Source organism: Rissa tridactyla, chromosome Z, assembly GCF_028500815.1.
Source record: "Rissa tridactyla isolate bRisTri1 chromosome Z, bRisTri1.patW.cur.20221130, whole genome shotgun sequence".
In the NCBI taxonomy this organism is placed as follows: Eukaryota; Metazoa; Chordata; class Aves; order Charadriiformes; family Laridae; genus Rissa; species Rissa tridactyla.
The window spans coordinates 9111573-9124270 of record NC_071497.1 but is presented as its reverse complement, the minus strand read 5'-3'; the positions used below and the strand labels follow the sequence as shown (position 1 = coordinate 9124270).

At 44.1% G+C, this 12698-nt stretch overlaps 1 protein-coding gene across 1 annotated transcript in view; it reads left to right on the top strand.

The window, feature by feature from the left end:
* Window positions 1-12698, top strand: part of CKMT2 (creatine kinase, mitochondrial 2) — a 28336-nt gene that overhangs the window by 12280 nt on the left and 3358 nt on the right. The window contains exons 5-10 of the mRNA XM_054185104.1: window positions 2778-2873; window positions 3634-3855; window positions 6213-6298; window positions 8814-8937; window positions 11378-11512; window positions 11870-11995. Of these exons, the coding sequence (XP_054041079.1) occupies window positions 2778-2873; window positions 3634-3855; window positions 6213-6298; window positions 8814-8937; window positions 11378-11512; window positions 11870-11995 (789 nt within the window). The remainder of the gene's footprint in view (window positions 1-2777; window positions 2874-3633; window positions 3856-6212; window positions 6299-8813; window positions 8938-11377; window positions 11513-11869; window positions 11996-12698) is intronic.

Genomic DNA, 12698 nt, shown 5'->3' with positions numbered 1-12698 from the left:
TGGCAAAGCTATGCAACCCTGAGACATGCAAAATAAAGGTAATGTGGAAATTACGTTGTGGAACATATAACGTTGTGGAACATATAACAAAGCTATGCAGGGGGAAGATTAGAAGGGCCAAAGCTCAATCAGAACTCAGCTTGGCCACTGCAGTTAAAGATAACAAGAAAAGATTTTTCCAGTATATCAACAGAAAAAGGAAAACTAGGGAAAATATAGGTCCACTGATGAATGAGACGGGTGCCCTAGTGGTGGAAGACACAGAGAAGGCAGAGTTACTGAATGCCTTCTTTTCTTCGGGCTTCACTGATAAAGCCGTCCCTCACGCATCCCATACCCTGGAGTCAAGGGGGAAGGTCTGGAGAGAGGAAGATTTTCCCTTAGTTGAGGAGGACCAGGTCAGAGACCACTTGGCCAAGCTGGACATTCATAAATCCATGGGCCCTGACGGGATGCACCCGCGAGTGCTGAGAGAGCTGGCAGATGTTATCGCTAGACTGCTCTCCATCATCTTTGAAAAGTCATGGGGAACAGGAGAGGTGCCTGAGGACTGGAGGAAGGCTAACGTCACTCCAATCTTCAAAAAAGGCAAGAAGGAGGACCCAGGGAACTACAGGCCGGTTAGTCTCACCTCTGTCCCTGGGAAGGTAATGGAGCGACTCATTCTGGATGTCGTCTCCAAACACATAGAGGAACAGGAAGTTATTGGAAGTGGTCAGCATGGATTTACCAAGGGCAAATCATGCCTGACCAATCTGATAGCTTTCTATGATGTTATAACGGGTTGGCTGGATGAGGGGAGAGCCGTAGATGTCATCTACCTTGACCTTAGCAAGGCTTTTGACACTGTCTCCCATAACATCCTCATTAGGAAGCTGAGGAAGTATGGGCTAGACGAGGCGACAGTGAGGTGGATCGAGAGCTGGCTGAGTGACAGAACCCAGAGGGTTGTGATCAGCGGCACAGAGTCCAGTTGGAGGCCTGTAACGAGTGGTGTCCCTCAGGGGTCAATACTTGGACCAATTTTGTTCAATATATTCATTAATGACCTAGATGAGGGGACAGAGTGTATCCTCAGCAAGTTTGCTGATGATACCAAGCTGGGAGGGGTGGCCGACACTCCGGAGGGCCGTGCTGCCATCCAGCATGACCTGGACAGGCTGGAGAGCTGGGCAGAGAAGAACCTAATGAGGTTCAACAAAAGCAAGTGTAGGGTCCTGCACCTGGGAAGGAAGAATGCGAAACACCAGTATATGTTAGGGGCGGACATGCTGGGAAGCAGCTCTGAGGAGAAGGACCTGGGGGTCCTGGTAGACAGCAAATTATCCATGAGCCAGCAGTGTGCCCTTGTCGCCAAGAAGGCCAATGGCATCCTGGGCTGCATAGGGAAGACTGTGGCCAGTAGGTCGAGGGAGGTCATTCTCCCCCTCTACTCTGCACTGGTGAGGCCACAACTGGAGTACTGTGTCCAGTTCTGGGCTCCCCAGTTCAAGAGGGACAGGGAACTACTGGAGCGAGTCCAGCGAAGGGCAACCAAGATGATTGTGGGACTGGAGCACCTCCCTTATGAGGAAAGGCTGAAAGAGCTGGGACTCTTTAGCCTGGAGAAGAGAAGGTTGAGGGGGGACCTGATTAATGTTTACAAGTACCTAAAGGGTGGGTTTAAGGAGGACGGAGCCAGGCTCTTTTCAACGGTTCCCAGCGACAGGACAAGGGGCAATGGGCACAAGCTAGAACATAGGAAGTTCCGTTCAAATACACGGAAAAACTTCTTTACAGTGAGGGTGGCAGAGCACTGGAACAGGCTGCCCAGGGAGGTTGTGGAGTCCCCTTCTCTGGAGATTTTCAAGACCCGCCTGGATGCAGCCCTGAGGGATGTGCTTTAGGCAACCCTGCTCTAGCAGGGGAGTTGGACTAGATGATCTCTAGAGGTCCCTTCCACCTCTGAAGATTCCGTGATTCCGTGATTCCGTGAACAGCAGAGGCAGCAGTGAAACAAAAATGTCTTCTGGGAAGTGCCAGACATCATTAAGCTACAGTTTTTGGATCACGATGAAAGCTGAAGACAGACAGCATTAGGATGGGCAGGTTTATTTAACTCTGGAATAAGGAGATGAGGAAAAAAGAAGAAGATCATTATTTTTACTGACCTCTGTGGTCTGCTTCCTCCAGTCTACTGTACAATGGTACCTGTTATTATACAGTCTCCTAACAATATCCCAAACACTAGGCCGCTAAGGATGGACTGGGACACCTGGCATTTTGGACTATCAGCTCCCGTTGTTGGGTTTACTCACTTAGATGTGCCACTGCTTCTCACCCTCATGAAGGTGTGGTTGTGATCGGTGTTGACACACCTGAACCAAGTGGCTCTAACAAGAACTAGTATCCCATGACAGCAAAGACAGGCTATTCCTGCATGACCTAAAAACAAGAAGCAAGCTGCCAGGGGGACTCCGAGTGTCTGTTCTGGTTGGTAGTACATCCTGAAACTTAACCTGGTTGCCACCACATCCGGTACCTGTCTGTGGTAACTAGACTAAGCTTGTAACTTAAGCAAGGTGCAACTGTTGTGAAGATGAGCAACAGCTGCAGAGCCCTGTCTAGGTCAAAAGCACGCCCTCTTCTCGTATTTACCCCTGTCTGCATTTGCATACCCCCCTTTATGTCTGTCACCCAGGAGCCTGTGCCAGGGGACTTCTCCTGTGGCTTAAGATGGTGCATTTAAGCATTTCTATGATGCTGCAGACTCTTTCTAGATTCTCTTGATTCCATAGGTGTTTGCTGAGATTTTTGACCCTGTCATTAAAGCGAGACATAATGGCTATGATCCACGGACAATGAAGCACCACACTGACCTGGATGCATCCAAGGTAGGATTGAAATAAAATAAGGAGACAACAAGGCTCAGGGCTGCTTCTTACAGTGATGATATTGTATGCAATAGTACTTTTATTTTTTCCTGATATAACTCCAAAGACAGTAATTTTAGGGTTAAGGAAAGTGGGATGCCACTCATGGCCTTAACAGCAGAACAGCTGCATCCCCACTTTGTACCTAGCAGGGCGATCAGTCCCAACTGTAGTAAGCATTTGGGCCACAGTCTCACTTGGCACTGTGGGTCTGTTCATGAGCTTACAGATAACCATGTGTCTAAGGGTTGGAATGAAAGCAGCAGTTGACTCCACTACACCCACATACACATGATCTGACCTTACCTACTGCTTAATATTTCTTTCATAGTTCAGCTACACTGTGGTTTAGCATCTTCTTGGGCTTTCCTCTTTCAAAGGATCTTCTGTACCTGGCCCCCTGTCTCTGCCCATATCCGTGTTTCCAAAAGACACGCAGATACCTTGCGACCATGAAGGACTGGCTGGTTACTCTGCCACATATATTCAGCAAAGGAAACTTCCTGTTCCTTAAAACCTCCTGGTGTCTGAAACTCTGAAGGGCTCCTTGGATCCTGAGTATTTGTGATCTCATGGAGAGGTCATCCTGCCTGGGCAGAAAGATGCCCTTCTTTTTTGAGTAGAGATATTTGAGTAGAAATGCCGCCTTTTTTTTTTTTTTTTAATGGTGGAGTACAACACTGGGGACTGTGTGTGAACTAATGAAATGCGCTTCCTTCAGATCACCCATGGTCAATTTGACGAGCGATATGTCCTCTCGTCACGGGTGCGGACTGGCCGCAGCATCCGTGGCCTCAGCCTTCCTCCCGCCTGCACCAGGGCAGAGCGGAGGGAGGTGGAGAACGTCGTGGTCACTGCGCTCGCTGGGCTGAAAGGAGACCTCTCTGGAAAGTACTACAGCTTGACCAATATGTCCGAGAGGGATCAGCAGCAGCTTATCGATGTAAGTACAGCTCCAGTGCTGATACCACCTTCATTTACTCTCGTTTATCTTAATCTTCATCTTCCTCTGGGGTACGTGCTTTCCTGTGTAGCTAAGGAGGATAACCCGGTAGTTAATGACCTGTCAATATTTTTAATGTAATGGCAAATCATCCAGGGTCTACATTCTGGCCAAGTACATCACTGTGCAGGTCTGAAACGTGGAGTTATATTCCAGATAGCAAGATCTGTGTCAAATCAAATATACAAGGCTGCTGCCACCTCTTTGGACAAATAACGAAGTAAATTCAGGACTTTTTCTTGGACATTTGCTTGAGCAAAGATTGGCATTTTCTATATTAATAATCATTATAACTAAAAATATCACATTAAGATAAGGATTGCATATTATCTATATTCCGCACTGTTGGGGTGGGGGGGCTTTGTCTGTAATTTCTTTATGTCAAAACTACACTAATTCTAATTTCCCCCAAATGGCTGTAGCCAACTGCACCCAGGTGTCCTTTTCCCAGTCCTGTAACTGTGTTTAAGGACTTGAAGGATCAGGGCCATAACGAGAGTTTTCATTGTCACACAGATGGAAACACAAGGATTTTCATCATGGATTTTGTCACAGCATGTGACATGTCAAACAAACGTTGAAAGTGCATTTTAAATATCCAAAGGAATGGCTGTACCCTGGTTAGCTATATTCATGGCACATTAATCCATAACATCAACCAAAAGGGAGCTGATGAAGTAACATAACTATTTATAACCCTGGAACTAGGTGTCACAGTCTGGATTAACCAGGAGTTAAGAATTTATGTAAGGTCAGTAACTTTTTTAATTGAATGTCCTTGGTAATGTGTTTATTGACAAGGTGTTGTTGTAGGTTTTATTTAATTGCTTTTTTCAGCAGGAGAGAGCTCCTCAGAAAGCAGAGGTGAAAACAGGATTGTGGAGAATATAATTCCTTCATGGTTTAAGGTTAAATCCTTTGGGAAGTGGAATAGGCTCCACCGATTCAGCGTTTTACCTTGTTTTGTTTGTTTTTATGGTAATGCAAATTTATAGAAATCAGGGTATTGAATGTTGTAACCTCAGATTCCACCTTTAACTCATACCATTGCTTACCTCCGCCAGTACTTTAGGATGTTGAAACTCTATGGTATCGGGCTTTCCGCCAGCCTTCAATAAGCACCACTTGATCTCTGTAAGATCAAATCAGTGCTAGCTGAATGGCATTCAGCACAGAAGGCATTTGGTACTTTGCAGATTTGGGCCATATGCATGTAAGGGAAACTAATAGTGCTCGGCTGTTTTCTTGCAAAAAGGGGAATTTTTCTTTCAAGCAAAAATGTAAAATGGAGCAAGCTGAGGAAGGAAATATTGTGTCCCTGTGGTGAGCAAAGAGAACTCTGTACCTTTTCTTTCTGCGTGGTTGGGGTTCTGGCTGCATAATGTCTATCACAGGCTATTCAAAGATGAAAACCTAAAATTCTGTACTAAGGGGAAAAAGAAGTTAAGTTTATCAACCTGTCTACCATGTTATATTTATTTTTGATAACTCGCCTCACTATTCTTAATTAAACCCTAGATTTAAAAAAAAAAAAAACAACCAACAACATCCTCCCCCCTTCCAACTTTGTGTTTGAGAAACTAAGAACTAATAATTTTTCAGTACACACATGAAAATCAAATACTTATTTGCTCTGGGGAAAAAACAGCTCAGTTAAAAAAACAATCTAAATGATCTGGAATATGGCAAGTTGGTGGCACATCAAGTGCTACATTTATTAAATCAGAAATAGTGTCTCTGTTAAGGAACAGAACAAGTCTGTGATTCCAAAAGGTCAAGCTTAGCACTGATTTAATTCCTACCTTGACTTCATGCTCAGAATAAATTGCTATATCTCTGTGCTGGAAAAATAACTTTTCAGAACTAGACTTTTTTTTTTTTTCCTCACCCAGTTTTTAAGAACTCGTTGCCTTCTCCTACCCTGAAATATGTCAGTATGCAGAAAGCATCTCTGGTGCTAGCAGTCAGGTCCCTCCAGAGCACCCTGTGGTGCGTGTACATGGTATTAGGTCCCTCCCATTGCTCCCTACATTTGAAAAATGTTTTCATCAAAACATGGTCATATTACCAATGTCAGTGAAAATCCGTAGAACTCAAGAAAATCACCTGGGTAAAGTGCTTTTTGTTTTCAGAAGAAGGAACCAGATTCACAAGCTGTACTATGTGATTCACTTCAACATTGATTGCTTTCACATAAAATGTATTAGCGTTATACTGCTTCCTTGAATAAACTTGAACTTTTTTTTTTTTGTTTTCTCTCTCTTTCTCTCTCCCTTTGGCCCCATTCCGGTTTGCAGGATCATTTTCTCTTTGATAAGCCAGTGTCCCCTTTGCTAACATGTGCTGGGATGGCACGTGACTGGCCAGACGCCAGAGGAATCTGGTATGTTGTGTGACTTGCAGACGCTTGTGTCGTGTTTTAAATATTGTGTTACAAATCTCCTTCCTTGTCCTAACCTTTCAGCCACTCTGTTCCCGTACTCACAGCACGTTCAGTTTGATTTAAAAAAACAAAAAAAGTTTTTTTGCTTAACTTAAAAAAAATAAAACAAAATGCAGTAATGAACAACAGACTAAGACCTTTATACTCAAGAAGCCATCGCTAATGTCATCCACGCAGCATAGCATCATAGGCATGGCTCCCTTTTCAGGTTTTTATCTCCATTTTTCTATTTCTAGATAAAAATTATATTTGGGAAAGAGCCTGGGAGTCACCATGCAGTCGGCAGAGCTGAGGTTACAAAAGCAGCTCTAACACCAGATTGTAGCCATGCTGTCAGCTAGGAACCACCGGACATACAGCTGCAGGACACCGCATTGCAAATTCCTGTGCCCCTCCTCACTGTCAAGGGACAGAGTGTTATTTTAATTCCCAGAGCTGCAAGTAACCCCTCCTTTCCAAATGAACTTGACAAAGTGAAGATACAGAAGTTGTTGAATTTCCTATTTTGTTCTAGGTTTGTTTCTGCTTTCACAACACACTTGATGTCTTTTGTGCCCAGATATGATATTTTCCGTGGAGAGAAAGGGATAATAGCTCTCAGATCAGTGCACACACCTGGTAAGCAGAGATGGAGCAACTGTGCGGTGCATAGCATCTGCGTCCATCCTGGTGTACTCCTAGGCATTGCCAGATGACTTGATTTTGAAAAATTAGGCTAAAAAGGATTCTGAGGAGTCACCTAGCCTATCTCCTCTCCCTAGGCAGGTTCAGGACTTCCACTGAGGATGGGATTTCATGTGGAAAAAACCCACAACTGTTCTCCAGGCAGTGTCTTGACAATACTGGCTCATGTTCAGAAGCATAGCCAATATTGCTGTGACGAGCTAAACATGATTTGTGTTGGGGAGCAGGTGCTGTGAAACCTGATAACCTGTTGGAAATGTGTGAGGATTTTTTTATTTCAACATGCTTCAGATTAGCTCCCCAGTCCCTGTTTAAATCTGAGGAAGAGGGAAAGGATAAATTTGAGGCATCCCATTCATTGTCTCTACAAACAAACAAGAGAAGAACCAACAACATAAATATTATCCAGAGATCTTCTGAATAAAACTGACCTGTTTCTTGGCTTGTTTTACATGTGAAATATCAGGCAGACTCAAAAAAATTAGTCGGATTGGAAAGTATTTCAGTAAGCCACATTTGGAAAACCTTCCTTTCTCTTGCAAGAAATTGTGGCTCAAAAAGAGTGCAAACTCTGGGAATTAATTTGCTTATAATGATTGCGATCTTATCCTTGTTATGGGCTGCAGGACTGCTCCCACCGACCTCACCAGTGGCAATGGCATAGTTTAAATGCACCCAGTGTGGCCTCCCTCTGTGTTTCTTAAAGCAACGGGGAAACTCAGTTAATTAAAGGGGCAGCTGAGTCAGGCCAACGTCAGACTATTTGGAAAACCTTCCCCTGAACATTTTTACGTGACTAATGACAAGATAACTGGACCTTGGGTGACCATAATGTCAGGGCACGGGATGTTTACACCTGCTCATCTTGCACTGGCAAACTCCAAGTTCAAAAAAAAAGGAGGTACAGTAAAAGACCAGCTGAAAACCAGGCTCTTGGTGAACTTGAACTTTCAAATTTCATGTGTTTCAAACCTGGTAATATTCCACGGTTTGTACAAATGAGTCTAATCACCTTCTACATGCTGTAGAAAGGCTGTAGTAAAAGACAAAGTGGAGAAAAAGCCAGAAAAAGTGACCTCAGGTTTGACCCAGCACTTAATAAACCTAGCCACAACTGATCTGTTTGAAGCACGAGTGGATATCTTCAGGCATTTTCATCTTGACTGACAAGCCAGCATTGCTAATGCTCTGTCTGGAAGCAACATGCAGCTGCTGTCCTCAGACACGTAACTTGACTGATGTGGCAATCCAGTGCTACCAAGCGATACAGAGGGCACTGGGATTTGATTTAGGGGAGAATACAATTAAGTAAGGACATATTGCTTGCCCCCCAGCAGCATGCAAACCTTAAGGTTTTTTTCCTAGCTGCACAGTTTTCTAAGAACAATGGAAACCGTCTTTGGTGACAGAGGATGCAGAGCTTGGTTTCTCCCTTTGCTGTACCTCCCAGCTGTGCTTATGCCAGAGGACAACATGTTTTTCCTCGCTCAGCGCCACGGAAGCATGACGTCACCAGAAAAACTGTTCCCGCTGTGCCTGCGAAACCCACAAAATGCCATTGGCATGGGGGATCCAACTGTGAAAGCAGCTCCAATCCCAAGCTCTGCAAAACAATGCTATTTTGCCACGCTTAGCCTCTCCACAGCCCTGAAAGACTCTGATAAGGTCTACTTATCAGAGCATAAGTAGGATAAGATAACTAAGGATACCGAGAATTATTTTTCAGGGCTTGTCTTTTTAAAAATACTCTTCTTTTTCCCTTCTCAACCAGGCATAACAATGACAAAACATTTCTCATCTGGATTAATGAAGAAGACCACACCAGGGTGATCTCCATGGAGAAGGGTGGAAACATGAAACGGGTGTTTGAAAGATTTTGCCGTGGTTTGAAAGAGGTAGTATCTCAATGAGTTTATTATTCCTGTTTGTTTATTGCTGGGCTGTTGTCAGCACTGCTTACTGTGGTTCACACTGAACTGACATCTCCGGGAGCAACAAAATGTAGTAACACCAGTCCACATGGCAACCCACACTAATGCAGTTAAAGAAGGAAACATGGGCAAATTGCTAGCTGAGTTGTAGGGAAACAATAAACAAAATGTCTTTGCAGTTTTTCCATTCAAATCTTAAGCACAGACTGGCTAGAGAAATATCCCTTTTTTGCCATTTTGTGCCTGCAGGCTGCGGGAATTTATAAATCAAGCATTTTATTTGAATTGCTTGTTTTGCTTGAAGAATTTATTTGGCCCAGCCTCCTGGTTATTATCCCTGATGCTGGGAGCAGAGTGGATGCTGCTGGGGTTGTGCACAGGACCCAGGGTATAGGACCCCCTGGCTCACTGCCACTTTTGGGGAGATACGGGGTTTTGTGATTAAAATACTAGGAACTGATAGCCAGGGCTCCAGGGGTTTTATTCTGGTATAGCTATTTACAAAGATAAAAAAGCCTTCATGAGATGGCATGTGGGTTAAAACGGTTTTGACTAGACAGTCCAGGTATGGCTCAAGTTGATTCTGGACCCAGCGTAGCCCTGTGCCCTGCTCTCACAAAGAAAAAGTTGCTTTGAGAGAGAAAGAGGACTCTACTGTGTCCCACAGGCAATATAGCAAGACTCAGTGGACTGGTTATGTGGCCAAACACTATTCTCCAATACTCTCATCCACATCATTCCTGGATGGATTGCCATAGTACAGGAAAGCCTAGAGGTTAAGCTACGGGAGGCTGAAAAGGGCTTGAAATCGTCTCCAAGACTGTAAGAATACTGAGGCTGAATAAAACAAGTATTTCTCCTCATCGGGGTCCTTGGCACACTCATTTAATCTGAACTATGAAGGAACAGCATTTGTCTCCATCCCACTGCTTTTCTTCCTGAGTATGGAAATGCATATTGGGCCAGTCTCGGACCACTTGTTTCATTCCTCTCACCTTGGCAAAACAGCTTCTCTGGCTTTCTAGAGACACCCCTGAATCAGAAAATCCCCAGCATTCGCAGAGCTCATACAGCTGTGCACCCCTCCCATATCACTTCACAGCCCCACCCCAAAAAAAAGCAAGTCAAAGTAGGGACAGCAGGGAGCTACAACCTGATTGTCAAGTGGTCCCTGAGAAGCAGAGGAAGGTAAGATCATAGCATCCATAGGGAAGTTTGAGTATGTAGTGTGTTTGGAAACACAGAAAAACAAAAGCACCTAATGAATGCTTCTTTGGCGTTATAGTGGTTTACTGGGACCTGTCAGGTACAGCCATGAGACTCAACAATGCACAGCGTGGTGGCTGAGGTGACATGGCTTGCAGATGCTGTACCCAGCTTTGCCTCTGCTACTGTGCTTAGTTCACGTTCAACAGAGTTGGACCTATAGACCTGGCCACGGGAAGAGGTCAGAGAGCTTTGGAAACTGCGACCAGAACAGGTGCCTGAGGCAGGAAATCGGGTCTAGTTTCCCAAGAGCAATTCTTGTGTCCTCACACAATATAGAAATGATGTTAGGAGAGTCCTTTATTCTGTATCCTTCTGCAGAATGGAAGTATTAACCTATATACACAGAGATCTTGTGAGCATGAGCTGGTTTATGTACCTGATTTTCCTCTGGAGGAGATGATAACTGAACTGAAATTGTATTTGTATCACAGAAGTAAGTCCAGGAAGTATAGACGAGTGAACAGAGTACCAGCCTATTCAAAGGTCAATAGACCCTTGTGATTTCTCTGGAGATAATTATTTCACTCTCCTTTCTAATCTGGTTAGAGATCTACTAATGAAAACCATTATATACAAGGTATGCTGTCTCCTTATAATGGAAGTGTGGCTATTAATATTAGGCATTTAGAAGTCAAGTGTCCTCCCCTAAGAGTCACGGCATCACCTGGAAAGTTACACAAAACTCAGCTTCAGCTCCTTTTGTTCATGTTTGTTGCAACCTCGCTGCAAAAACATCAAGGTTAGAAACGCATGGTGAAAGCCATAATTCGTATGTGCAGATATGGCTTCACGGGCTAAGGCTTTACCAAACCACCATGACAGGGAGCTTCATGATAAAGTGACAGAGAGTCTGCAAGCTAGCAGTCACGAGAAAACGATGAAGAAATCCTTGTAATATGCACTGGGGATCTTGGTACCTGATGAGTGCAAATGTTTGCATCAGATCCAAACCAGACTGTACTTGGATGTAAATTTACACAACTCCACTGGCGTCAGTGAAGTTCATCATCAACACAGATACATGGTGAAAAGAATCTCAGCTATAAGCACACAAGTTAAAATAAGACATTTATATGCTGCCCGTTTCTTTTTGCTTTCTCCTTTTTTCTTTTTTTCTTTTTTTTTTCCATCATAGGTGGAAAGATTAATTAAAGAACGGGGCTGGGAGTTCATGTGGAACGAGCGACTTGGATATGTGCTGACCTGTCCTTCCAATCTGGGAACTGGTTTACGCGCTGGAGTCCATGTTAAGCTGCCCAGACTTAGCAAGGTACATAAGTCATTTAAAAGGCCAGTGGCATAAATCAGCGCTTCTGATTTATAAAGGAACAAATGAAAAATGACAGCTTACAGCGACTGCAGGATAGTATGATGTGTAACAAGGTCCCAGGGATAATGCACGACTAATTGAGCATACTTCTATTCTGCAAATTATTGTATTTGTTATGGAAATTAATCTACTCAGCAGACAGTTAGCAAGACAGGCTGTAATCCAAGGACTGAGAGAACTATCCATCTCTGCTTGTCTTCCTGGAGATGCTATTAAATCATGGATAATAGCATTGTAACAATTCAGCACAATATGCAAGGTAAAAGGCAATAAGCTCAGACCTGTTTCTTCTGATAGGATCCCAGGTTCCCAAAAATCCTGGAGAACCTGCGTCTGCAAAAGCGTGGCACTGGTGGAGTGGACACAGCAGCTGTAGCAGATGTGTACGATATCTCCAACCTAGACCGCATGGGTCGCTCAGAGGTAATATGTTCTTTTTTTTTCCCTTGCTTTTTAGCTCAGATCAGTACTGATATGAGTCAGTTTCCCTCCAGCTGGCTTCACTCCACTGACCTCAGTGGAGCCATGGCATTTTTTACTACTGATGAATATGGTCCAATGGAAATGCTTACTCAAAGAAAAATTATTAACGTGCATGAAGTGCTTGACAAATATTCCTGTTATAGCAATGAAAAAAACCAACCATGAGCATGTTCCACAAGTGTGACCTGCTTGCACCATGTGCTGATGATCTCCGTTGAGTGCACATAGGTGCTAGAAAGGTTTGACTTTGGTAACAGACATCCAACAGGATGATGTTTCTGAGCATCACAGCACAAACTCTTAGACCCACCTGCCTGCTGGAGTGCCCAGCTGAGATCAGTGTCCATCGGTCTCTGCAGTGCTGGGCATGAGACACATTTGTAAGCTGTACAGTGGGCACTGAGCTAGCTATTATACATTGGGCAGTACCTGCTGTACCTGCTGCAAAATGTTGGGGAAAGGAACAGGGACCAAGTCCTAACCCACCCAGGGGACACTGAAAGCAGGACTGGTTTAAGGAGTTGTGTTCCTTTTAGTGTTCAGAGTTACGCACTTTCTCCACAGCAGGACAAGGCCAGTCCTTTCACTCCAAAATAACTGAGGAGGAAGAGGAGTTAATGCCATCTTCATGTGTCCTGTGTGG